Raw genomic sequence first — 26412 nt, forward strand, 5'->3', positions numbered from 1 at the left:
GGGTGGGGCAGCTTATGGCCGTTCTTCAGTTCTTGCTGAGTTTTGTTTGAGAAAACTGAAGTAATTTTTCCAGACACAAAATGGGTGATGCTGTGTGAAAAGGGGGCGGGGCTGTGTGAGGAGGGGTTGGGGCTGTGTGAGGAGGAGGCGGGGCTGAGGAGGGGTTGGGGCTGTGTGAGGAGGAGGCGAGGCCGTGTGAGGAGGGGGCGGAGCTGTGTGAGGAGACACAAACCAGGCGAGGCCTGAGAGCATATGAGGAAATGTCACAGTTTTTATTTCCTGAGTTTTCAGATACAGTTCTGTATTTTTTAGCAAATATAAAACAGGTTTGTGAAGTGTTTCTGAAACAATCTGCTCCTGCATGTCTCTCATCATCTTCATCATCTTCTTCACCTTCATGATCATCTTCATTGTCGTCGTCTCACGCTCCGGCCGCTCCGCTCTGGTTCCTCACTCTGATTGGTCAGAGCGGTCATGTGAAGAGCACTACTGCACATGCTCACATGTACCTAGCTGCTAAAGGCTAAACATACGACACTGAGTGATGGGCGATATGTCTAGTCTCAGAAGAGCAGAGCATCATGGGAGCTGTAGTCTCTGAGGAGCAGAGTATTGTGGGAGTTGTAGTCTCTGAGGAGCAGAGCATTGTGGGAGTTGTAGTCTCAGTGGTCTTTTATCTGAGGGAGGTTCTGATGGTGCACAGTTCTGATGCTTTTTGTCGCCCTCTGGATGTTCTGCACAAACAGCAGGCCTGACGCCCGCTCCACCGTTTCTATGGGAACCAGGAAGTGCTCCAGCGGCGTCTGCTCTGGGATTGGACGGTTCGGCATAACATAAGACCGAAGCTCCACCCCCTGGCCATCCGGGAGCTCCAGGATGAGAACCTGAGGGAAACAACAGACTTAGATTAGGAGAAGGGTCCAGTTAAGTCAAGGCATGATCCAGGGTCAGGTCTGAGTGTGGCTCAGGTGCGGTTGAACCATAAACCATATATATAAATGACATATCTATCCCATTAGCCGTTGTGTTACAGGAAGTGATCATGGGCGCACTTAGAGCCCCATCGACCCTGGCAATTCACTTTCTGTGTAAAAACTGTGTCCCCTCTCTCTAACTGTTGCTGTCATACTTGCCTCTTTGGTTTTAAATGTTCGTGTTAACCTGCTCTAAATGATCCTGGGGATTTTATTTCACTATTGTGTCTGTAAACCAAGATATGAACATTAACAACAGGCAAAGCATTAGCAACAGGTTTGATTGACAGCATTGCTAAGCGCCCTCTGCCAAACCAGTGGTGCGGACAGGAAGGGGTTTTATCTTCAACATCCTCGCTTCTGATTGGCTCTTTGGTTGCTATGATACTCCAAATTAGCCCCTATAACTGCTAGCCTTGACGGAAAGACTGGAGAGACTTTAGTTTATTCTTTTTGGTCATTTTAATTATAATGAAACAGGAAAAAGAACACTCTTTTACAGCTCCAAATGTGTTAAGCTTAAAAGAGATAATAAGAATATTAACAAATGTGACAAAATAAATGTTCATAATAAGTGTCCACTCCCAACATGGCGGCCGGTTTATACAGTCTGAAGGTGGGACTGACCTTGAAGAAGTGCGTGGGGACAGCGACGTGGTTGTGCCCCAGGACGGGGTAGGTGACGTAAAGGCGCCCGTCAGGTTGTGGACGGGGCAGAAACAGAGGTCCGGTGACCACGAACACAGAGCCATGGCGTTTGGTCAGAGAACGACACATCTGCTCCAAACGGTTCCACACACGCTGGTTTAAGTCCGGGTCCTAAACACAGGGACAGAACTAAACCAGGACTGAACCAGGACTAAACCAGGACTAGACCAGAACTAGACCAGGACTAGACCAGAACTGAACCAGAATTAGACCAGGACTAGACCAGGACTGAACAAGGACTGAACCAGGACTGAACCAGGACTAACTAGACCAGGACTGAACCAGGACTAGACCAGGACTAGACCAGGACTAGACCAGGACTAGACCAGATCTGAACCAGGACTAGACCAGGACTAGACCAGGACTGAACAAGGACTGAACCAGGACTGAACCAGGACTAACTAGACCAGGACTGAACCAGAACTAGACCAGGACTAGACCAGGACTAGACCAGGACTAGACCAGGACTAGACCAGGACTAGACCAGGACTAGACCAGATCTGAACCAGGACTAGACCAGGACTAGACCAGGACTGAACAAGGACTGAACCAGGACTGAACCAGGACTAACTAGACCAGGACTGAACCAGAACTAGACCAGGACTAGACCAGGACTAGACCAGGACTAGACCAGGACTAGACCAGGACTAGACCAGAACTAGACCAGAAATAGACCAGGACTAGACCAGGACTGAACCAGGACTGAACCAGGACTGAACCAGGACTGAACCAGGACTAACTAAACCAGGACTGAACCAGAACTAGACCAGGACTAGACCAGGAGTAGACCAGGAGTAGACCAGGACTGAACCAGAACTAGACCAGGACTGAACCCGGACTGAACCAGGACTAACTAAACCAGGACTAACTAAACCAGGACTGAACCAGAACTAGACCAGGACTAGACCAGGACTAGAACAGGACTGAACCAGGAATAAACCAGGACTAAACCAGGTCTAAACAAGGTCTAAACCAGGACTAGACCTGGGCTAGACCAGGACCAGGAACAGACCTGGGGGACGATGTTGGTGAGGAGGAAGGTGTCATCCATGGCACTCTGGCTCCACTTGTGATTGGCTGCTGCTGCCATGTGACCTCGGTCGAAGCCACTCCCCCTGAAGTCAGCGTTTGTCGCTCGATGGAACTCGTGCACACTACGGCCACAAGGGGATGACACAGGGAGGACCAATGAGAAACGAGATGATGATGATTGATTACTGTAATTCCCTGCTCGCCGCCTGCCCCAAAAGTACTATAAAGTACTATAAAGTACTATAAGGAGCCTCCAGTTGGTCCAAAATGCAGCGGCCAGAGTCCTAACAGGAACTAAAAGAAGAGACCACATCAGTCCTGTACTAAAATATCTGCACTGGCTTCCTGTCGAGCTTAGAATCAAATTCAAAGTCGTCCTCCTGACATACAAAGCCCTAAACGGTATGGCCCCATCCTATCTGCAAGATGCTATTGTCCCGTACAAGCCAAACAGAGCACTCCGCTCTCAGAATGCAGGACTATTAGTGGAGTGTCCAAAAGTACAGTGGGAGGGAGAGCATTCAGTTACCAAGCTCCTGTGCTATGGAATCAACTCCCTGCTGATGTTAAACAGGCCCCCACAGTCTCTGTATTTAAGACCAGGCTTAAAACCTTCCTCTTCGGTATAGACCAGGTTACATAGTGAGGGAGTTAGGGACATTAAAACCCGGGATAAGACAGGCTGCAGTAGGAGTAACTAGCTGGGGGAAGTATGGCAACCTGAGCACTATCCTCTGCTTTGTCCTATTTTCTCATCAGCAATGCTATTCACATGTTGTCCCCTGTCCCACTCCCCCTGTGGAGTGTAACTCTTTCAGATGCCCCGATGACAGCTGGACCCTCTCCTCCTCCCCGCCTGGCCCTCCTCCTTGCCTGGCCCTCCTCCTCCTCGCCTGGCTCTCCTCCTCCTCGTCCGGCTCTCCTCCTCCTCGCCCGGCTCTCCTCCTCCTCGTCTGGTCTTCCTCCCCCTCGCCTGGCCGATTTTTCTTGTATTGTCAGATTTTTCCTGTTGTGTCTGATTTTTCCTGTTGTGTCTGATTTTTCCTGTTGTGTCTGATTTTTCCTGTTGTGTCTGATTTTTCCTGTTGTGTCTGATTTTTCCTGTTGTGTCTGATTTTTCCTGTTGTTTTGTTTTTGTGTGTATATCATGGTGGCTGAGTGGCAACACTCATGTCTCACAGCAAGAAGGTTGGTTCGATCCCCGGGTCACCAGGCCTTTCTGTCTGGCCTTTCCTCCGGGTACTCCGGTTTCCCCCATCAACCAAAACATGAACGCCCTTCGAGACAACTGTTGTTGTGATTTTGGGCGTTACAAAAATAAATGAATTGAATTGAATTAAAGCCAAAAGTCCGCCCACTGCCACACTGGAGATAAGAGTGGGCGGGGTCAGGGGGGCATGACATCAGAGGGTGTGATGTCATAGTGTCAGGGGGCAGTGGGTGGGGACAGGAGGAACTGAGGATACTAAACGACATGCAGGACACTACAGGATTGCTCTCCTGGGGGTTGTGGGTACTCACCTGGGGTCCTCCCTGAACTGGCTCTTGCTGCGATCTGATTGGCCGCTGATGCAGGTGGAGTCCAGCCGCTCCAGGACCCAGAGCGGGAGGCGTGTCCTCGGGTCATATGCCGCGACGTACGACTGACGTGTTTTAATGTGGGATAGAGAGGGAAACCCATACTTCATCAGAGCCACGGGACCAGAACCAGGACCAGGACTAGACCCAGGACCAGACCAAGGACCAGAGCCAGGCACCTGCAGGAGGAGTCGGCATTAGGGCAGTGGTTCCTCTTTTGTCTTGAGCTCCTACGTGTTTTCTCACACTCGGGAGTACCCTCTGTTGATACTTTGCAGTGACGTCACGCTGGGGGTGATCAGTGGTTACCATGGTGACACAATGCACATATTAGCACACATTAGCAAACACTGTCAAAAAAGTTTTAAGATCATCTGAAACTGTATGAAGAGCACATTTTGAGCAGCCTGTGGTCAATCCGAGCCTTCATGGTCCTACACAAAAAGGTGAGAGTGACTGAACTGAAAAACTGTTGGCTAATGCTAATGCTAATGCTAATGCTAACTAGATTGTGACTGTCATGTAATTTGAGAGGGACTTGTTTAACAGCACAAATCAGCAGCATAAGTCAGTTATTCATGGTAAGATTGTGTTAAAATAAAGCTCAGATTAAAGTCTCACAAATCCTCAGACAGAGCAGTGCCTACAGTTAGCATCACACCCCCAATGTGGATGAAATCAGCTGCAAAGTATGAGTTAGTACAGTATTTAAAAAAATGAACATGAACATTTAAGATTCAGACTCAGAAGACACATTGATGTCTCTGTATTAAACCTGCATTTGACCCATCCTTCAGTGTTTCTGTGTTAAAACCTGCATTTGACCCATCCTTCAGTGTTTCTGTGTTAAACCTGTATTTGACCCATCATTCAGTGTTTCTGTGTTAAAACCTGCATTTGACCCATCCTTCAGTGTCACCGGATAAAATCTGCATTTGACCCATCCTTTAGTGTCTCTGGGTTAAACCTGTATTTGACCCATCCTTCAGTGTTTCTGTGTTAAAACCTGCATTTGACCCATCCTTCAGTGTTTCTGTGTTAAACCTGTATTTGACCCATCATTCAGTGTTTCTGTGTTAAAACCTGCATTTGACCCATCCTTCAGTGTCACCGGATAAAATCTGCATTTGACCCATCCTTTAGTGTCTCTGGGTTAAACCTGCATTTGACCCATCCTTCAGTGTTTCTGTGTTAAAATCTGCTGTTGTGCGATGTGTGTCAAGTTCTGTGTGCTTTAGCCCAGTGTGGTGCGTGTGCGTGAGTGAGAGGTGACGTGCGCGTGCATGAGGCGCATGTTTTGGTTCAACCCACGAAGAAGCGATGTGTGTGTGAGTCTAGAGCGGTACCTGGGAAAAGACGGTGCAACTGATGTGTAATGACTGTGCAGTGGAGTTAATAAAGCAGCCAACCCTTGAGCAGCAGACTGGAGTGGTCTTTCAACTCACACCACACTCCAAACAACTTAAGGTAAAGAACTGGGAGTTAAACCCCGAAGGAAGAGCGACCCTTCGGCCCTGGAGAGGACGGCTCTCCCCTGTGTCTCCCGACCACGGTCAGGGGACCGAAGCAGGAAAGGTTTAACACTGCATTTGACCCACCCTTCAGTGTCTCTGGGTTAAACTGTCAGGACCAGTGGGATTATGTCGCTGGTTTAGACACGTCACTGCAGCGGGGCTCACGTGCACGGACTTTCTAAGACCTCAACCCCCCATGACTCTGATGCCCCTCCCCCCCGGCTCCCCCCATCCTCCCCCCCGGCTCCCCCCATCCTCCGCTCTCTCTTATCCCGCCTGTCACTGGACCCGGCACTGACCTTGAGCTCCGCCGCCTGCACGCTGGGGACCGGGAGCACCGGACACATGGACAGCAGTGAGTCCGGGATGAGGCGCTCCTCGGTCGGCCTCAGGAGCGCGCTGAGCCCCGCTCCGACCCCCGCTCCGAGCGCGAGGGTCAATCCGGTCCTAAGCAGCGACATGTTCACTGACAGCACCGGGGCGAGCTGTTTGAGGCGCGCTCTGATGACGTCACACATCGGAGGCACGGGACTGCATTTCCCACAATTCCCTGCGTGTTTACAGCAGGTCGCCCAAGGTGTGGGTTTTGAATGTAGGTTCATGAAAATATATGTAAATGTGTTGGGTTTTTTTTAATCACACATATACCACATATGTGAGGTAGCAGTAGTACTAGTAGTAGATATAGTACTAGTAGCAGTAGTAGAAGTAGCAGTAGTAGCAGCAGAAGCAATAGTAGTAGTAGTAGTAGCAGGAGCAATAGTAGCAGTAGCAATAGTAGTAGCAGTAGTAGTATGTGTAATCCCTCAGTCGTCCAGGGCTGATCCATAGCAAAAGATGAAGTTTAAATCTGTCAACTGAATAAATCGTTGTATTGTAAGAGTGAAGACGTTTCGCTGCTCATCCAAGCCGCTTCTTTCTTTTGTTCAGTTCCTTCAGTTCCGCTTAAGAACTGAAGTAACTAGTAGTAGTAGCAACAGCAGTAGAAGCAGTATTAGGAGTATCAGCAGTAGTAGTGGTAGTAGAAGAAGTAATAGCAGTAGTAGTAGTAGCAGTATTACTAGTATAAGTAGTAGCAGCAGCAGTAGTGGCAGTAGTAGCAGTAATAGTGGTAGTAGTAATATTAGCAGTAATAGTGCTAGTAGTAGTAGTCTAGGACAGTCTTTGAATAAATTAAATGTTTAATTGTGTCATTTCTTTTTATTAAATCAATTGCACAAAGTTTTAGGGAAATATAATTGAAAAATACTTTTTTTTTTCTGAATATTTCTCATTTAAACATGAGACACGCCCCAATCAGCTCAGACATGCCCCCTTAGACACGCCTCCTCAGTTCTGTGTTCTCTCCGGTCCAGTCCGGGTCTGGACTCAGGACTGGACCCAGTCTCTGGGCTGGACCTGGTTTGGACCTGGTCTCTGGTCTGGATTAAAGTCGGGCCCGGCTGGTCTTGGCTTTGTACCGGTCTCGGACGGAGTAAAGGACGGAGTGGGCGTGGTCAAAGGCGGGGCCGACAGCTGATTGGACACGGCTCCTCCAACGCTGTAGCTGTGGGCGGGACTCCAGCACATCTCTGTCGCCCCCTAGAGGCTGAACACACACCTGTGTTACTTACGATTTATACAAAATATAATATCTGTAAAGATCAAGGTATGACCTGAGACATCTGTACAGAGGTACGACCCGGGACACATCTGTACAGAGATACGACCCGGGACACATCTGTACAGAGGTACGACCCGGGACACATCTGTACAGAGGTACGACCTGGGACACATCTGTACAGAGGTACGACCCGGGACACATCTGTACAGAGGTACGACCTGAGACATCTGTACAGAGGTACGACCTGAGACATCTGTACAGAGGTACGACCCGGGACACATCTGTACAGAGGTACGACCTGAGACATCTGTACAGAGGTATGACCCTCCTTTTGTGTGATTGGTTCGTTTAAACCCTCCTCTTGTGTGATTGGCTCGTTTAAACCCTCCTCTCGTGCGACTGGCTCATTTACACGCTCCTCTGCTCGCGTGATTGGCTCGTTTAAACCCTCCTCTCGTGTGATTGGCTCGTTTAAACTCTCCTCTGCTCGTGTGATTGGCTCGTTTAAACCCTCCTCGCCTCGTGTGATTGGCTGGTACCTGCATGAGCTCGCACACACAGAGCAGGTCGGCGATGCTGATGTCAGTGCCACACAAAAACGCCTGGCGCCGGAGGAACATGGACTCCAGATGGTCCAGAGTCCGGTTCAAGTCCGACAGGGCCCGGTCTAAAGCCGAACCATCCACTGGAGACCGAGTCTGAGCGGGGACCAGGACCTGAGGGTGTAGAACCAGGACTAAACCAGGACTGAACCAGAACAAATCCAGGACTGAACCAGAACTAAACCAGAACTGCACCAGGAATGAACCAGGACTAAAGCAGTAAGAGTTGTACAAGGTTTAGAAGTTCTGTGGTTGACAGTATGCAGTGGCAGTAGCAGTAGTAGTACCTGCAGTATAAATACTTTGGCTGCGTGGGGTCTGGTGTTGGTGTGGTGCCAGGCCGTGTACTCGTCGACTCGGGCTCGTCTCTGGGGGTCAGACGGGAACCAGTGATCTGCCAACCCACAGCGCGCCACCAAGTACTTCAGGATGGCATCACTATAGAGAGAAGCGGGTCAGAACCAGGACTGAACTGGGTCAGAACCAGGACTAAACCAGGACTAAACCAGGACTCTCAGGACCTCTCTGTGAGGACAAAGCCGTCGTCCACCAGCACTGGGACCTTGTTCATGGGGTTGAGTTTGGAGAAGTCTGGGCTCAGATGTTCTCCTGGAGGAAACAGAAAGTGTTCAGGCTCCAGAGACTCAAGAACAATTTAGACCAGGGACACAATAATAATAATAATAATAATAATAATAATAATAATAATAATAATAATAATATTATTAAGTAAAAAAAAAAATTGTAGTTCTATTTAGTCACCGGAGCTCCTCTCTGTAAACAAATATTAAACCAGGGCATTAAAATGGTATTTAAGACACTTTCCCCGCGCCGTGCCCAGCTGTATTCAGGTTATATTCAGGTTGTATTCAGGCTGTATTCAGGGTGTATTCAGGTTGTATTCAGGCTGTATTCAGGCTGTATTCAGGCTGTTTTCAGGCTGTATTCAGGTTGTATTCAGGCTGTATTCAGGCTGTATTCAGGTTGTATTCAGGCTGTATTCAGGTTGTATTCAGGCTGTATTCAGGCTGTATTCAGGTTGTATTCAGGCTGTATTCAGGCTGTATTCAGGTTGTATTCTGGCTGTATTCAGGCTGTATTCAGGCTGTATTCAGGTTGTATTCAGGTTGTATTCAGGCTGTATTCAGGCTGTATTCAGGTTGTATTCAGGCTGTATTCAGGCTGTATTCAGGCTGTATTCAGGTTGTATTCAGGCTGTATTCTGGCTGTATTCATGTTGTATTCAGGCTGTATTCAGGTTGTATTCAGGCTGTATTCAGGTTGTATTCTGACTGTATTCAGGCTGTATTCAGGTTGTATTCTGGCTGTATTCAGGTTGTATTCAGGCTGTATTCAGGTTGTATTCAGGCTGTATTCAGGCTGTATTCAGGCTGTATTCAGGTTGTATTCAGGCTGTATTCAGGCTGTATTCAGGCTGTATTCAGGTTGTATTCAGGCTGTATTCTGGCTGTATTCATGTTGTATTCAGGCTGTATTCAGGTTGTATTCAGGTTGTATTCTGACTGTATTCAGGCTGTATTCAGGTTGTATTCTGGCTGTATTCAGGTTGTATTCAGGCTGTATTCAGGTTGTATTCAGGCTGTATTCAGGCTGTATTCAGGTTGTATTCAGGCTGTATTCAGGTTGTATTCTGACTGTATTCAGGCTGTATTCAGGTTGTATTCTGGCTGTATTCAGGTTGTATTCAGGCTGTATTCAGGTTGTATTCAGGCTGTATTCAGGTTGTATTCAGGCTGTATTCTGACTGTATTCAGGTTGTATTCAGGCTGTATTCAGGCTGTATTCAGGTTGTATTCAGGCTGTAGTCAGGTTGTATTCAGGCTGTATTCTGACTGTATTCTGGCTGTATTCAGGTTGTATTCTGGCTGTATTCAGGCTGTATTCAGGCTGTATTCAGGTTGTATTCAGGCTGTATTCTGACTGTATTCAGGCTGTATTCAGGTTGTATTCAGGCTGTATTCAGGTTGTATTCAGGCTGTATTCAGGCTGTATTCAGGTTGTATTCAGGCTGTATTCAGGTTGTATTCAGGCTGTATTCAGGTTGTATTCAGGCTGTATTCAGGTTGTATTCAGGCTGTATTCTGACTGTATTCAGGTTGTATTCAGGCTGTATTCAGGCTGTATTCAGGTTGTATTCAGGCTGTAGTCAGGTTGTATTCAGGCTGTATTCTGACTGTATTCTGGCTGTATTCAGGTTGTATTCAGGTTGTATCCAGGCTGTATTCAGGCTGTATTCAGGTTGTATTCAGGCTGTATTCAGGCTGTATTCAGGTTGTATTCAGGCTGTATTCAGGTTGTATTCAGGCTGTATTCAGGTTGTATTCAGGTTGTATTCAGGCTGTATTCAGGCTGTATTCAGGCTGTATTCAGGTTGTATTCAGGTTGTATTCAGGTTGTATTCAGGCTGTATTCAGGCTGTATTTACACTTTGTACAGTTAAATGTCTTAAAGTTGTGTCGTTTTCTTAGGAGTTCTGATCTAACGCAGTAAAAGTTTTTCAGGCCAAAGTTTATCATGACAAAGTTCACGCACAGTGAAGTCAGGTCACGTAACGGTGCCGCGTTTAACCGCGTTTCCACCGCCCCGTGTCAGTGTCCCCGTGTGTCCTCGTGTGTCCCCGTGTGTCCTCGTATGTCTCCAAAGGGTCTCGCTACCAGATGCGCGGGACTGACCTTTGCGCAGCGCCACAGAGCGGAGCGTGTGCGGGGTCCCGGTGCACTGCAGCAGAATGCGCACGGCGCGGCACGGCTGCGACAGGAGATCCGCGTACAGCTCCAACATCGCGAACAGAACCGAACCAGGCCGTGAGGGCAGAGGTCAGAGGTCAGCGGGACAGAACCACGACCAGCGGGAGCAGAGGCAGAGTCAAGCCGCGCACAGAGTCTCCAGGAGCGGGGAGCACCGGAGGAACAGCCGTGTTTACTCCACTGTTCACCCACTGTTCACAGCGACACACAGCGGCCACCCAGAGAACTCCACCCCCCTGACCTCCACCAGAGGACTCCACCCCCCAGACCTCCACCAGGATGCACCTACACCCAGAGGATTCCACCCCCAGACCTCCACCAGAGGACTCCACCCCCCAGACCTCCACCAGAGGACTCCACCCCCCAGACCTCCACCAGGATGCACCTACACCAAGAGGACTCGACCCCCCAGACCTCCACCAGAGGAATCCACTCCCCAGACCTCCACCAGAGGACTCCACTCCCCACACCTCCACCAGGATGCACCTACACCCAGAGGACTTCACTCCCCAGACCTCCACCAGGATGCACCTCCACCTAGAGGACTCCACCCCTGTTAACTTGAAAACTACCACTTTATGACATCACAAGGAACAGAGCATTTTGAGCTTGGGAGATGTAGACAGACTAATAATGTTACACAAACATGGATGAAGCAAAACACAACTCCAGGTCTGTTTTTAAGGAGGGAACAGCATTCAAACATGGAGTCAGTTTGTGTGATACAGGAGTTTAAAGCTTTAATTCTGCATAAAAACTGATGTATCCTTCCACTGTGATGTACACATTTCCTTCTCCAGTTTTATTTTCTTAATCAGTGACACTCGTAGGATTTTGCAGCGTCGCGTTGTCATTTTGGGACAAATGAAAAAAAATTTGCTGCTCTAGTGTGAGGTGCAGCTGTCCATAGGGGGCGCTGACAGCATGCGGCACTTTGTTGCGATGACGTTTATGGTGACGTCAGCTCCCACTGGGAAACACAGTTTGTGGGTCAAATGCACTTATCTGGCCTGTGACTAGCTTCCGGGGTCACAGGCCACAGGTTGAAGCAGCACACATACAAGTCTGAGGCAGAGGCTTTTATTTTGAAACTTTACAGGAAGTGGTCATCTTTAAATAAAAAACAGCCAATGAAGCGCAGGGGGCAGGGTCACACGGGGCGGGTTCAGGCAGCCTTTGGTTTATATACAGACGAATGAAGGCTCTGATTGGTCGGCACAAACACAGTCACGCCCACTTCTTCCTCTGCGGCTGGTGCGTGCGCTCTAATTGGTCCAGACAAGCGGTGGGCAGAATCTTCACACCAAGCGGCTCTGAACGAAACCTGGCAACCAAACAGAGGAAGTGCTTAAATAATAACACAAATAAAAGTTCTGGTTCGGTCCTGGTTTAGTCCTGAGCTAGATCTGGTTTTGACCTGGTTTACGCATGGGTAAGACCTGGTTTAGTCCTGGTTTAGTCGGGTCTAGTCCTGGTTTAGTTCTGGTTTAGACCTGGTTTAGTTCTGGTTTAGACCCGGTCTCACTTGCAGCGCTTGAGTCCAGAAAGACTTTGATGTAGGAGGTGGGCACGTATCCCTCCTCCTCCAGGCTGCGTCGCACTCTGGTCCAGCCGTCGCCTTTGTCCTCCTCCACCACAGAAAGTAGTTCCCCCTCACGCATTGACAGCGTCCCCTCTGTCTGCCCTGTGTACACACAAGTACAAGTACTATAGTACAAAGACTACTACACACTGAGTACTACGAGAGCGTCCCCTCTGTCTGCCTTTTGTATACACAAGTACAAGTACTACAGTACAAAGAGGAGTACTACACACAAGTACAAGTACTACAGTATAAAGACAAGTACTGCACACAGCGTACTATGATTGTGTCTCCTCCGTCCCTGCCTGTAGTATTCGTGCCTTGTAGTACTTGTGCCTTGTAGTACTTGTACCTTGTAGTACTTGTACCTCACAGGATTTGTACCTTGAAAAGGGTAGAGGGATTTGCACGTCCCGATACTCGGCAGTGGCTCATCGTCGAAGTCATCGTCGAACTCTGAACTCCGAGATTTGAACTGAAGCTCCGCCCCCTGGTCCTCCGTGTAACTGCCGTCAGGGCTGCACCAATCAGAGAGAAGGAGGGTTTAAATGGACCAATCAGAGGAGAGAGGGGTTAGAGCAGCCAATCAGAGAGACTTTACAGCACAACCATTTAGACTGCCGTTAGTCCGGTTATGATCCTGACCTCTCTCGGCTCGCGGGGCTCCTCTTGTTTTCTTTCGACTCTGACGCGAGGCCACAGCTCTGACGCCGCGTCGAGTTCAGTCTGCTCTCCGTCTCCGACAACCACACCTGAAACAGAACCAGAACTGAACCAGGACTGAACCAGGCACAAGACCAGGACTAGACCAGGACTAGACCAGGACTAGACCAGGACTGAACCAGGACCAGGACTAGACCAGGTCTAAAGCAGGCTCACCACTAGTCCAACCTCTGAACTGAAAAAGCCCACACAGATTTTTATGCAGATCCATGGATCTACTGCACGTGCTCAGTGGGCCGCTTGTGTTAATTCTCCTCCTTGATAACGTGTCACACCTCCTCTTAGCTGACATGTTACGCCTCCTCCCCACAGATGTGTTACGCTTCCTTCTCAAGTATTATATGAATATTACCTGGTTATTATGTAACTCGTCCTCCAGCCGCTGCAGACTCAGGTGCACTTCCTGGAGGCGGGGCTCCACACTTGCAGGTTCCCCCATGTGCGGACTGCGCTCGTAAAGCTCACGCATCTTTAACAGAGCGTCCCTATAACAAACACAAACAAACATATGAGAAAATATATCAAAATATATCAAACATCAATATTATAACATTCTTTAACAGAAACGAATATATAGACCCGGTTCAGTCCCGGTTCAGTCCCGGTTCAGTCCCGGTTCAGTCCCGGTTCAGTCCCGTCTTACCTCTGTTCCTTCTCTCTCTGGATCTCGTGGCAGATGGAGTTGACCCGGTTCTGGAGCTTCTTGAGGCGTTGTTCTGGAGGCAGATGGCTGCAGTCGGCCGGACTCGAGCTCTGGGACAAAAACACCTTTAACTTTGAGTTTTAACAATCTTTTATTTTTGAGACAAATTAACAAAGAAACATTTTAAACTCACCAGTTTGAGAGAGAGCTGCCACACAAAAAGAGGAGAGAGAGAGGAGGAGAGGAGTGGGGGGATGAGAGAGAAAGGAAAAGAAAGGAGAAAAAAGAAGAAAGGAGAAAGGAAAGAGAGGAGGCGAGGGGGGGTAGAGAGGAGAGGAAGAGGAGAGAGGAGAAGGAGAGGAGAGAAGAAAGGAGAGAGAAGGAGAGGAGTGGGGGGATGAGAGAGAAAGGAGAAAAAAAGAAGAAAGGAGAAAGGAAAGAGAGGAGGCGAGGGGGTAGAGAAGAGAGGAAGAGGAGTGGGGGAATGAGAGAGAAAGGAAAAGAAAGGAGAAAAAAGAAGAAAGGAGAAAGGAAAGAGAGGAGGCGAGGGGAGGGCGGGGGGTAGAGAGGAGAGGAGGAAGAGAGAAGAGAGGAAGAGGATAGGAGATAGGAAAGGAGAGAGGAGGAGGAGAGAAGAGAGGAGAGGAGTGGGGAGATGAGAGAGGAAAGAGAGGAGGTGAGGGGCGTAGAGAAGAGGAGAGAGGAGGAGGAGTGGTGGATGAGACAGGAGAGAGAGGATGAGAGAGGAGAGGAGGGATGAGAGAGAGGAGGAGGAAAGTGGAGAGAGGAATGGAGGGATGGGAGAGAGAGGAGGCAGCGAGGGGTGGAGAGGAGGGTAAGAGAGAGAGGGAGGAGGAGGAGAGAGAGGAAGAGGAGGAGGTAAGAGAAAAGAGGAGAGGAGGGGGGAGACGGGGGAGGAGAGAAAAAGGAGGAAACAGTTTAATTAACACAATAAATGGTGTTTCCTCTGGATTTCTATAGTTCTATAGTAATAGTAGTATCTGTAGTAGCAGTAGTGGTAGTAGTAGTAGTAGTAGTAGCAGTAGTAGTAGCAGTAGTAGCAGTAGTAGTAGCAGTAGTAGCAGTAGTAGCAGTAGTAGTAGTATTATCAGTAGCAGTAGTAGCAGTAGTAGTAGTAGTAGCAGTAGTAGTAGCAGTAGTGGTAGTAGTAGTAGTAGTAGTAGTAGTAGTAGTAGTAGTAGTAGTATCTGTAGCAGTAGCAGAGACAGACCCCTCTCTTGATGCTGCGCAGACACTGCTTCCTGGTCCTGGAGCCGGAGGACATGAGGTCGTTGAGGCGTGCTGTTATTGGCTCTCTGGAGGCAGTAGGCGGAGATTGAGGGCTGGAGGCCACGCCCCCGGGAGAGGGCGACGTGGGAGGAGGAGGGGGCGGTTGCCGCGGTGATGACAGCAACGTCAGCAACTGTAAACAAAAACACAAACAAACAATGTTACAGAAAGGTTTGATGTATGAGAGAGGAGCACGAGGGAGGAGCATGAGTGAGGAGCACAAGTGAGGAGCAAGGAGGAGGAGCACAAGGGAGGAGCTCGGAGGAGGAGCACAAGTGAGGAGCTCGGGGGGAGGAGCTCAGGGGAGGAGCACGGGGAAGGAGCATAAGTGAGGAGTATGAGTGAGGAGCACGGATGAGGAGCACAAGGAAGGAGAACGAGTGAGAAGCACGAATGAGGAGCACGGGGGAGGAGCAAAGGGGAAGAGCATGAGTGAGGAGCATTGATGAGGGGCACGGGGGAGGAGCACGAGTGAGGAGCACAAAGGAGGAGCACAAGAAAGGAGAACAAGTGAGGAGCATAAGCAAGGTGCCAGGGGGAGGAGCACAAGGACTAGGTTTAGACCTGGTTTAGACCTGATTTAGACCTGGTTTAGACCTGGTTTAGACCTGGTTTAGACTTGGTTTAGACCTGGTTTAGACCTGGTTTAGATTGGGTTGCGCCCGGGTTTAGACTGTACCTTATTCTTCCGGATGAAAGGCCAGAGCTTCCTGCTGTGTCTCCGCCCCTCGCTGCGGTTGTCGAGGTAACTGGACTCGGACACGCTGCGCCTCATGGTGGCGCTGTAGTCCTCAAACTCCACGTCTCCAGGAGGTTCGAAACCGGACTTATACACCTCCACCACCTCCCGAGTGTCCTGAGGAGAGACAGGGTTAGACTGGATTTAGCCCGGGATTATTCCTGGTTCAGTCCTGGTTCAGTCCTGATTTAGTCCTGGTTTATTTCATCAGGAGTGTGTGAGCCTGCAGCGCCCCCTGCTGTTCAGATCACAGAGGTGTGAGAGTAACTCAGATGACACAGGTAAGATCCACATGACATCACAGCGAATTCATGTTTTAATTCAGTAAATTACTTTTATTGTTATTAATTATTATTAAACCAATTTAAATCTGAAGTCTTTGTGTGTCTTCACAGACAGTTTTATTTTATTTATGAGAGTTGGAAAGTATAAAATGCAAGTTGTCGTTTGTAAAGAGCTTCTGGAGCTGTGAGTGCAACAGAGAATATTAATATACAAAGTGACAAGTAATGGGCCCAGGACTAAACCTTGGGGAACACCCTTTATTAATCCTGGTTTACTCCTGGTCTTGGTTTAGTTCTGGTTGTGGTATAGTCCTGGTTCTGGTCTAGTCCTAGTCCTGGTCTTGGTATAGTCCTGGTTCTGGTCTAGTCCTGGTTCAGACCTGTCTGGGCTGGATCCGGGCAGCGGCGTCTAAAAGTCCTTCTAAACATCTGGAGGTCTGAGGTAAGATCTTCCTCTCGGCTTCGGCGCAGCTCCTCATCGTCTCCGACACGCGCTCGATCCTGCGCTCCTCCATGTCCTGGATCCTCTGCACAAAAGAGCCAGATGCCCTCCCGTTAGACTCACACACACTCCCTGTGTCAGGTGCCCTTCCCGTGTGTCAGGCTGTGTCAGATGCCCTCCCGTACCTGGTAGATGACTGGGACCAGGGTTCTGTAGTGTTGGACCTGATCCTGGTTGAACTGGTTCAGACTCGTCTCATATTCTTTCCGAGACTCTTCAGCATTGAACTGTTTCTGCTGCGCGTTCTGACGAGCCTGAACACAAGTCCTGGTTTAGTCCTGGTTTAGACCCAGTTTAGTCCTGGTTTAGTTCTGGTTTAGTCCCGGTGTAGTCCCGGTTTAGACCTGGTTCAGTCCTGGATTAGACTTGGTTTAGTCTTGGTTTAGTCCTGTTTCAATCCTGATTTCATTCTGGTTTAATCCTGGTTTAGTCCTGGTTAAATCCTGGTTTGGTCCTGGTTCAGTCCTGGATTAGATCTGGTTTAGTCATAGTTTAGACCTGGTTTAGTTCTGGTTTAGTCCTGGTTTAGTCCTGGTTTAGTCCTGGTTTAGTCTCACCTTGATGGAGCAGCGCTGTAAACAGAAGAGAAACACATGCAGTGATACAGAATCAGAAGAAAGTATCTGTAGTACTAGTACTACGTGTGTGTGTCTGTAGTACTAGTATAATGTGTGTATATATAGTACTAGAACTATGTGTGTATATATAGTACTAGAACTATGTGTGTTTATCTGCAGTACTAGTACAATGTATATGTAGTAGTAGTAGTACTGTTTGTAAAGTAGTAGTAGTAGTAGTAGTAGTGTTTGTGTAGTAGTCGTAGTAGTAGTAGTAGTACTGTTTGTATAGTAGTAGTACTGTTTGCATAGTAGTAGTAGTAGTACTGTTTGTAAAGTAGTTGTAGTAGTAGTACTGTTTGTAAAGTAGGAGTAGTAGTAGTGTTTGTGTAGTAGTCGTAGTAGTAGTAGTACTTTACCTTCTCTCCGTCGCGATCAAGGTCGAGGCGGTCAGAGGCGTGCTGTGCTCGCTCCGCCTCTTTACAGTCGCGCTCGAAACGACGTTTACTCTGAAACAGAAAAGTATTTATTACAAATACTATTACTCTGAAAAAACACTTTTATTATGAGTTATATGTCTTAAAGAGGGGGTATTTACCCCTATGAGGTATTAAAGAAGGGGTATTTATTTCTACGGGTATTAAAGAGGAGGTATTTACTGCTACGGGTATTAAAGAGGGGGTATTTACTGCTACGGGTATTAAAGAGGGGGTATTTACTTCTGTGGGGTATTAAAGAGGGGGTATTTTACTTCTATGGGGTGTTAACTGTAACACTGTCATGATCCCAGTCTGTCCCTGTGTTTCTGTGCTGTCTTTTCCCCGCCCCTTCTGTGTCTCTGCCTGGAGCTGGGCGGAGACTCTGGCACCACCCAATGCAGCCCTGCAGCCCATGAGCAATCAAGCCTCCACCTCAGGAGCACAAAGGCACCGAGGATCCTCCACACGCCTCCAGATCGTCCGCGTATCCTCCATGGTTCAGTTCTGCTTGACTCTGCTGAGTTTTGTGATTATGGTCATAGTACTCAGCTGATCCCATTTTTTGGACCCACCTTCTACCTCCGCCTCCAACCCCACTCTCCTTGCCCCTTCGAAGACGTCAGCCTTCGACCCAGATCTCTACTACCTGCTCCGTCAACAAACATTCACATTTCCTTGTTTGTAATAAACTCTGTCAAACTTTTACCTGTAGTCTGTATCATTGATACCCCAGTCGTTACGATAAGCACATAACATATTTAGATCACCGTGTTTCCTTTTATTGTTTTTAAAATGCTACATTAGCCTAAAGCATCGTATTAACATGTTTTATAAGTTTCACTTTCATTATTAGTCCCTCCCCCTTCAGAGCTCTATCACAACACAATCAGCTGCATCGCACTAACGAAACTACTGCACATCACATCAGGTTTGTCAAGTTGCTGTGTACAGTTTTGTCCATCCATTTTCTTCCGCTTATCCGGGGCCGGGTCGCGGGGGCAGCAGTCTAAGCAGGGACTCCCAGACATCCATGATCCCAGACACGTCCTCAAGTGGGACCCCAAGGCGTTCCCAGGCCAGCCGAGAGACATAGTCCTTCCAGCGTGTCCTGGGTCTTCCCCGGGGCCTCCTCCCTTTGGGACATGCCCAGGACACCTCCCTCGGGAGGCGTCCAGGAGGCATCCTGAGCAGATGCCCGAGCCACCTCAGCTGAGTCCTCTCAACACGGAGGAGCAGTGACTCTACTCCGAGCTACTACTGTGTGACTGAGCTCCTCACCCTATGTCTAAGAGAGCGCCCGGCCACCCTGAGGTGGAAGCCTATTTCGGCCGCTTGTATCCGCGATCTTGTCCTTTCAGTCATTACCCAGAGCTCATGACCATAGGTGAGGGTAGGAACGTAGATTGATGGTAAAACGAGAGCTTTGCCTTCTGGCTCAACTCCTTCTCAGTTTTGTATCATGTTTTTGTATTTATGGAGAATTGTCGTGTAGGAGCATGGGTGATGTAGGCTTGTGGGAGGAGTCCTGTACAGGCTCATACAGCTAACCGTAAGGTTTTGAATAGTTCCTAGGAAAATTACTCAAAACATGTATGGATGACATCTAAAACCTCTTTAGTTAAAACATGCAGCACTAAAAAGTCAATTTAGCAAAACATGTCCTCTTTAATATATGCTCATAAATAAAAGTAAACTGACCGACTCCAGTTGTTTCCAAGAGCTCTCGATGTGCTGTTGAGCCCGACGCCCATCCTGGAAGTGCTGCAACAGAGAGACAGGAGTCAAACCCACAACCTCCAACAGAGACAGAGAGACAGGAGTCAAACCCACAACCTCCAACAGAGACAGAGAGAGAGGAGTCAAACCCACAACCTCCAACAGAGACAGAGAGGAGTCAAACCCACAACCTCCAACAGAGAGAGACAGGAGTCAAACCCACAACCTCCAACAGAGAGAGACAGGAGTCAAACCCACAACCTCCAACAGAGACAGAGAGAGAGGAGTCAAACCCACAACCTCCAACAGAGAGAAGATTCAAACCCACAACCTCCAACAGAGAGAGACGAATCAAACCCACCACCTCCAACAGAGACAGAGAGAGAGGAGTCAAACCCACCACCTCCAACAGAGACAAAGAGAGAGGAGTCAAACCCACCACCTCCAACAGAGAGGAGTCAAACCCACAACCTCCAACAGAGACAGAGAGAGAGAGGAGTCGAAACCACAACCTCCAACAGAGACAGAGAGAGGAGTCAAACCCACAACCTCCAACAGAGAGAGAGGAGAGTTGAACCCACAACCTCCAACAGAGAGAGGAGTCAAACCCACAACCTCCAACAGAAACAGGAGTCAAACCCACAACCTCCAACAGAGACACAGAGAGAGAGGAGTCGAACCCACAACCTCCAACAGAGAGAGAGAAGAGTTGAACCCACAACCTCCAACAGAGAGAGGAGTCAAACCCACCACCTCCAACAGAGAGAGAGAAGAGTTGAACCCACAACCTCCAACAGAGACAGAGAGAGAGGAGTCAAACCCACAACCTCCAACAGAGAGCGAGAGAAGAGTTGAACCCACAACCTCCAACAGAGAGAGAGGAGTCAAACCCACAACCTCCAACAGAGAGAGGAGTCAAACCCACAACCTTCAACAGAGACAGAGAGAGTGGAGACGGGCTAACCACTCTGCCGCAATAATACAAGGACTACATGGACGCTTTAGTCCCGGTTTAGTCCCAGTTTAGTCCTGGTTAAGTCCTGGCTCAGTCCTGGTTTAGATCCGGTTCAGTCTCACCCCTTTGCGCTCGCTCTTCAGGTCAGACGTGTAGCGGCTCAGTTCTTGCATGTTTTCACTCAGGTTCTCAGAAAGTTCCTCCCTTTGAGACGCCAACACCTCCAACTGACGAAGGGAGGAGCAGAACGCCACACACCACGAGTATCTGAAAGAGGAGAGAGGGAGGAGGAGAGAGGGAGAGGAGAAGGAGGAGAGAGAGGAGGAGAGGGGGAGGAAGAGAGGGGAAGGAGAGAGAGAGAGGAGGAGATGAGGAAAGACGAGGAGAGAGGAGAGGAGAGAGGGGGAGGATTAGGAGGAGAGAGAAGAGGAGAGGGAGGAGGAGGAGAGTGAGAGGGAGATGAGGAGAGAGGGAGAGGTAGGAAAAGAGAGGAGGAAGGAGGGATGTGAGTAGAGAGAGAAAGTTGTCCTGGTTCAGTCCTGTTTAGTCCTGGCTCAGTCCTGGTGTAGTCCTGGTCTAGTCCTGGTTCAGACCTGGTCTCGTCCTCTCGGTTCCGTTTGGGTTGATATTTCTTGGCCAAGTTCCTGAAACACAAAAAGGTTCCACTGAGATTTGATCAGGATGAAAAACATGAGTCTCTAGGTTCAGTGAGAGAAGCTGAAGATGTGAATCACACTGATCTGGAGTGTCTTTAAACATGATCTGGAGTGTCTTTAAACATGATGTAAATGATCTGGAGTGACTTTAAACATGATCTGGAGTGTCTTTAAACGTGGCATAAATTATCTAGAGTGTCTTTAAACATGACATAAATGATCTAGAGTGACTTTAAACATGATCTGGAGTGTCTTTAAACGTGGCATAAATGATCTAGAGTATATTCAAGCGTGAAATAAATTACCTGGACAGTCTTTAAATGCGACATAATGGATCTGGAGTGTCTTGAAACATGATCTGGAGTGTCTTTAAACGTGGCATAAATGATCTAGAGTGTCTTTAAACATGACGTAAATTATCTGGAGTGACTTTAAACATGACATAAATGATCTGGAGTGACTTTAAACATGATCTGGGGTGTCTTTAAACGTGGCATAAATGATCTAGAGTATATTCAAGCGTGAAATAAATTACCTGGACAGTCTTTAAATGCGACATAATGGATCTGGAGTGTCTTGAAACATGATCTGGAGTGTCTTTAAACGTGGCATAAATGATCTAGAGTGTCTTTAAACATGACGTAAATGATCTGGAGTGACTTTAAACATGACGTAAATGATCTGGAGTGACTTTAAACATGATCTGGAGTGTCTTTAAACGTGGCATAAATGATCTAGAGTGTCTTTAAACATGACGTAAATGATCTGGAGTGACTTTAAACATGACATAAATGATCTGGAGTGACTTTAAACATGATCTGGGGTGTCTTTAAACGTGGCATAAATGATCTAGAGTATATTAAAGCGTGAAATAAATTACCTGGACAGTCTTTAAATGCGACATAATGGATCTGGAGTGTCTTGAAACATGATCTGGAGTGTCTTTAAACGTGGCATAAATGATCTAGAGTGTCTTTAAACATGACGTAAATGATCTGGAGTGACTTTAAACATGACGTAAATGATCTGGAGTGACTTTAAACATGATCTGGAGTGTCTTTAAACGTGGCATAAATGATCTAGAGTGTCTTTAAACATGACGTAAATGATCTGGAGTGACTTTAAACATGACATAAATGATCTGGAGTGACTTTAAACATGATCTGGGGTGTCTTTAAACGTGGCATAAATGATCTAGAGTATATTCAAGCGTGAAATAAATTACCTGGACAGTCTTTAAATGCGACATAATGGATCTGGAGTGTCTTGAAACATGATCTGGAGTGTCTTTAAACGTGGCATAAATGATCTAGAGTGTCTTTAAACATGATGTAAATGATCTGGAGTGACTAAACATGATCTGGGGTGTCTTTAAACATGGCATAAATGATCTAGAGTATCTTTAAATGCGAAATAAATGACCTAGACTGTCTTTAAACGCGACATAATGGATCTGGAATGTCTTGAAAGATGACGCAAATGATCTGGAGTGACTTTAAACATGATCTGGAGTGTCTTTAAACGTGGCATAAATGATCTAGAGTGTCTTTAAACATGACATAAATGATCTGGAGTGACTTTAAACATGACCTGGGGTGTCTTTAAACATGGCATAAATGATCTAGAGTATATTTAAGCGTGAAATAAATTACCTGGACAGTCTTTAAATGCGACATAATGGATCTGGAGTGTCTTGAAACATGATGTAAATGATATGGAGTGACTTTAAACATGATCTGGGGTGTCTTTAAATGTGGCATAAATTATCTAGATTGTCTTTAAACATGACGTAAACGATCTGGAGTGACTTTAAACATGACCTGGAGTGTCTTTAAATGTGGCATAAATGATCTAGAGTATCTTTAAATGCGAAATAAATGACCTAGACTGTCTTTAAACACGACATAATGGATCTGGAATGTCTTGAAAGATGACGCAAATGATCTGGAGTGACTTTAAACATGATCTGGAGTGTCTTTAAACGTGGCATAAATGATCTAGAGTGTCTTTAAACATGATGTAAATGATCTGGAGTGACTTTAAACATGACCTGGAGTGTCTTTAAATGTGGCATAAATGATCTAGAGTGTCTTTAAACATGACATTAAAATCTAGAGTGTCTGTAAATGTGACATAACTGATCTGGAGTGTCTTTAAACGCGACATAAATGATCTGGAGTGTCTTTTAAAGTGGCATAAATGATCTGAAGTGTCCTTAAATGCAACGTAAATTATCTGGAGTGTCTTTAAACATAACATAAATGACCTGGAGTGTCTTTAAATGTGATCTGGAGTGTCTTTAAACATGACATGAATGATCTGGAGTGTCTTTTAACGTGGCATAAATGATCTGGAGTGTCTTTAAAAGTGGCATAAATTGTCTGGAGTGTCTTTAAACGTAACATAAATGATCTGGAGTGTTTTTAAATGTGATCTGGAGTGTCTTTAAACGTGACATAAATGATCTGGAGTGTCTTTAAACGTAACATAAATGATCTGGAGTGTTTTTAAATGTGATCTGGAGTGTCTTTAAATGTGACATAAATGATCTGGAGTGTCTTTAAACGTAACATAAATGATCTGGAGTGTCCTTAAATGCAACGTAAATTATCTGGAGTGTCTTTAAACATAACATAAATGATCTGGAGTCTTTAAACGTAACATAAATGATCTGGAGTGTTTTAAAATGTGATCTGGAGTGTCTTTAAACATTACATAAATGACCTGGAGTGTCTTTAAATGTGATCTGGAGTGTCTTTAAAAGTGACATAGATGATCTGGAGTGTCTTTAGTGATGTGTCTCTAAACATGACACTAAACATTTGAGCTGCTGAGGAACAGGTCCAGGGCCTTCAAACCTGAACCCGTCTCAAGGTCACACTGTCCAGGAGAATGTATGTGACAGTTTGGATGTGGAGCAGGTCCAGAGTCGGTCCGGTACTCTGTCCTTGAGTCTGGGACAGTAGGATCAGTCTTGAACAGACTGGGTCAGTCTGGACCAGTCTTGGACAATCTGGATCAGTCTGGGACAGTCTGGAAGTCTTGATCAGTCTGGATCAGTCTAGAAAAGTTTGAATCAGTCTGGAACAGTCTGGAACAGTTTAGATCTGTGTGGATCAGTCTGGGATGGTCTGGATCAATCTGGATCAGTCTGGAACACTCTGGAACAGTTTGGAACAGTCTGATCCAGACTGATCAAGACTGATCAGTATGGATACATCTGGATCGTTTGGAACAGTTTGGATCATTCTGGATGAGACTGGTACAGTCTGGATCAGGCTGAGACAGTCCAGATCAATCTGGATCAGTTTGGAACAGCCTGAATGAGTCTGGATGAATCTGGACCAGTCTGGGAGAGTCTGGATCAGTTCAAATCAGTCTGGATCAAACTAGGACAGTCTGGATTGGTCTGGATCAATCTGGATCAGTTTGGAACAGTCTGGATCAGTCTGGATCAGTTTGAAACAGTTTGGATCAATCTGGATCAGTCTGGATAAGTCTGGATCTGTCTGGATCAGTCTCGATCAGTCTGGGACAGTCCGGATCAATCTGGATGAGTCTGGATAAGTCTGGATCACTCTGGATGAGTCTGGAACAGTCTGGATCAGTCTAGAACAGTCTGGATCACACTGGTTTAGACCTGCTTTAGTCCATGTTTAGTTCCGTTTTAGTGGTGGTGTAGTCACTGTTTAGTCCCGGTTTAGTCCTTTTTCAGTCCTGGTTTAGTCCTGGTTTAGTTCCGCTTTAGTCCTGGGTTAGTACCTTATCTGTTTGGCGTAGTTCTGTTCTATCTCGGATCTCTCTTTCAGAAACTTTGTGTATTTCTCTAGAAACTCGATGCCCCATGCCGTGTGCTTCTCCAGGCTCTCAAACTGGTCCTGAGGGTCAGAGGTCAGAGGGTAAAGGTCAGAGGGCAGCAGAGGAGTGAGACAGCAGAGGTCTCTATGAGAGCACTGTATGTATATCTATGTATGTTATAATATGTTATTACTGAAGACCCCCTCACGCGCATGCGCACAGTGGCCGCGCGCTGCAGGTGCCATTATCATTACCCCTGAATAACACGCACGCGCGCACACGCACACATGTACAGACACATTAAAAACATGCGACAAGGTTTGTCCCGGGTCGGACCCGGACCGGTCTCGTTTGGCGCGGTTCTGGAGGCTGTGGTCACGCGGTCGTTGCCATGGCAGACGGAGCACGAGGCCCGTCTATTCCTCACGCGCACACACGCACACATGCGCGCACGGGTCTCCGGTGGTCGAGGCGGACCTACCCACAGCTCCGTGCCCCAGTTGGAGCTCATGTCTGCGGCCTGCTGCGGCGGGACACGCCGGTGTCTCCTCCGGTTCTTCTCCGGTGCCGCTCCTCACGCACGAGCCTCACGCACGCGCACACACCGGCAGCACGTCAGGCCGCGCGCCCCGCAGTGCGTGCGTCACCTGTGCTCGCGCGCAAACAAAGGTCCGAAGATTCTCCGGTAAAAACGGTTTAGTCCCGGCGCGGGCGCGAGCGGCGCGCACACGGTCCCTTTGTCACAGAGATGCTCCGCGCGAGAGGCACTGCGCATGCGCGCAGCGTCTCTAGAAACGTGTGAAATCAGTGCAGTTCTGTTCAGAACACTGCGCATGCGCCAATGAGTGGAGGAGAGAGGCGAGCGAGGAGGGAAGAAGGAAAGGAAACAAGGAAGGATGGGGGGAAGGAAGGTAAGAAGGATAGAAGGACAGAGTAAAGGAGAGAGACCTAGGTTCCAGAGATTAAAACATGCCTTACTAGGGTGAGAGAGACTGAACTGGCAGCCTTTGGGTTAGAGGGAATAAAATTAAATAGAACAAAATCAGTCATATAAATAAGACACAATAAACCAGAGGTGAGACCAGAGAGTCTTTTTATTCCTTCAGCTCCAGGACTGAAATGATCTAAATGATTTTAGTGAAGGTGTATGAAGTTTAAAAACACAGTGGAGCACTTCCTGTATGATGACATCACTAGGTGGTTTCTGCTCCTAAACTCTGTGTGTTTTTAGTTTGAGAGAAATCTGCAGGGTTTGTGTGTTAAACATGTGTGAATGAAACAAAACACAACTCCTGTTTGTGATGAGGAAACATTAGAACAAAGAGAGAATCAGAGAGCAGTGCATTATGGGACATTTAAATGATGAATATTAAATAAAATCACAGACATCAGAGTTTTAAACGTTTATTGAGAATCACAAAGTGTTTAAGGCGGAGCCACATGCAGATGTCACCACGGTAACAACCAATAAACAATCAGTAATCATCTTAATAATAATAATAATAATGATAATGATAATAAAACATGTGCTGAAGCTGAAGCTGAGCCTTAAACCTGAAACATTTTTCCAAAACACAGAATCTGACTCAAAACTTGAAACACATTCGAACTTTTTATGTTCTAAATATGAACCAAACCTTAAACAGAGCTAACTAAACAGAAGAGCTGACTTTAAAGAGGGGGTATTTATTTCTATGGGGTATTAAAGA

General features: G+C 47.2%; 3 protein-coding genes across 4 annotated transcripts; all 3 read right to left on the reverse strand.

The window, feature by feature from the left end:
• Nucleotides 1–244: 244 nt before the first annotated feature.
• Nucleotides 245–6346, reverse strand: endog (endonuclease G). Its single transcript, XM_033972894.2, has 5 exons — nt 6106–6346; nt 4236–4471; nt 2695–2836; nt 1602–1793; nt 245–884 (listed from the first exon to the last, which is right to left on the reverse strand). The coding sequence occupies exons 1-5, from the start codon at nt 6322–6324 to the stop codon at nt 663–665; spliced, it is 1011 nt and encodes a 336-aa protein (XP_033828785.2). The 5' UTR covers nt 6325–6346; the 3' UTR covers nt 245–662.
• A 643-nt stretch (nt 6347–6989) lies between these two features.
• Nucleotides 6990–10981, reverse strand: gstt2 (glutathione S-transferase theta 2). The gene is made up of 5 exons (XM_033972719.2): nt 10705–10981; nt 8533–8620; nt 8299–8449; nt 7949–8125; nt 6990–7394 (listed from the first exon to the last, which is right to left on the reverse strand). Exons 1-5 carry the CDS (start codon nt 10811–10813, stop codon nt 7233–7235), a joined length of 687 nt encoding a protein of 228 aa, XP_033828610.1. The 5' UTR covers nt 10814–10981; the 3' UTR covers nt 6990–7232.
• An 875-nt stretch (nt 10982–11856) lies between these two features.
• On the reverse strand, nt 11857–25445 carry LOC117376296 (formin-binding protein 1-like). 2 transcript variants are annotated; one of them, XM_055224301.1, is made up of 18 exons: nt 25185–25445; nt 24668–24783; nt 20843–20893; nt 20372–20516; nt 19277–19339; nt 17519–17608; nt 17100–17114; nt 16668–16796; nt 16421–16567; nt 15697–15873; nt 14959–15150; nt 13921–13935; nt 13728–13837; nt 13437–13569; nt 13007–13113; nt 12746–12879; nt 12305–12463; nt 11857–12103 (listed from the first exon to the last, which is right to left on the reverse strand). In XM_055224301.1, exons 1-18 carry the CDS (start codon nt 25212–25214, stop codon nt 12078–12080), a joined length of 1839 nt encoding a protein of 612 aa, XP_055080276.1. In that variant the 5' UTR covers nt 25215–25445; the 3' UTR covers nt 11857–12077. The 2 variants fall into 2 exon arrangements, with proteins under 2 accessions (XP_055080276.1, XP_055080277.1); XM_055224302.1 differs by lacking the exon at nt 13921–13935.
• Between the last annotated feature and the right edge of the window lie 967 nt (nt 25446–26412).

The sequence above is a fragment of the Periophthalmus magnuspinnatus genome, chromosome 9 (genome assembly GCF_009829125.3).
Source record: "Periophthalmus magnuspinnatus isolate fPerMag1 chromosome 9, fPerMag1.2.pri, whole genome shotgun sequence".
Taxonomy (NCBI): Eukaryota; Metazoa; Chordata; class Actinopteri; order Gobiiformes; family Gobiidae; genus Periophthalmus; species Periophthalmus magnuspinnatus.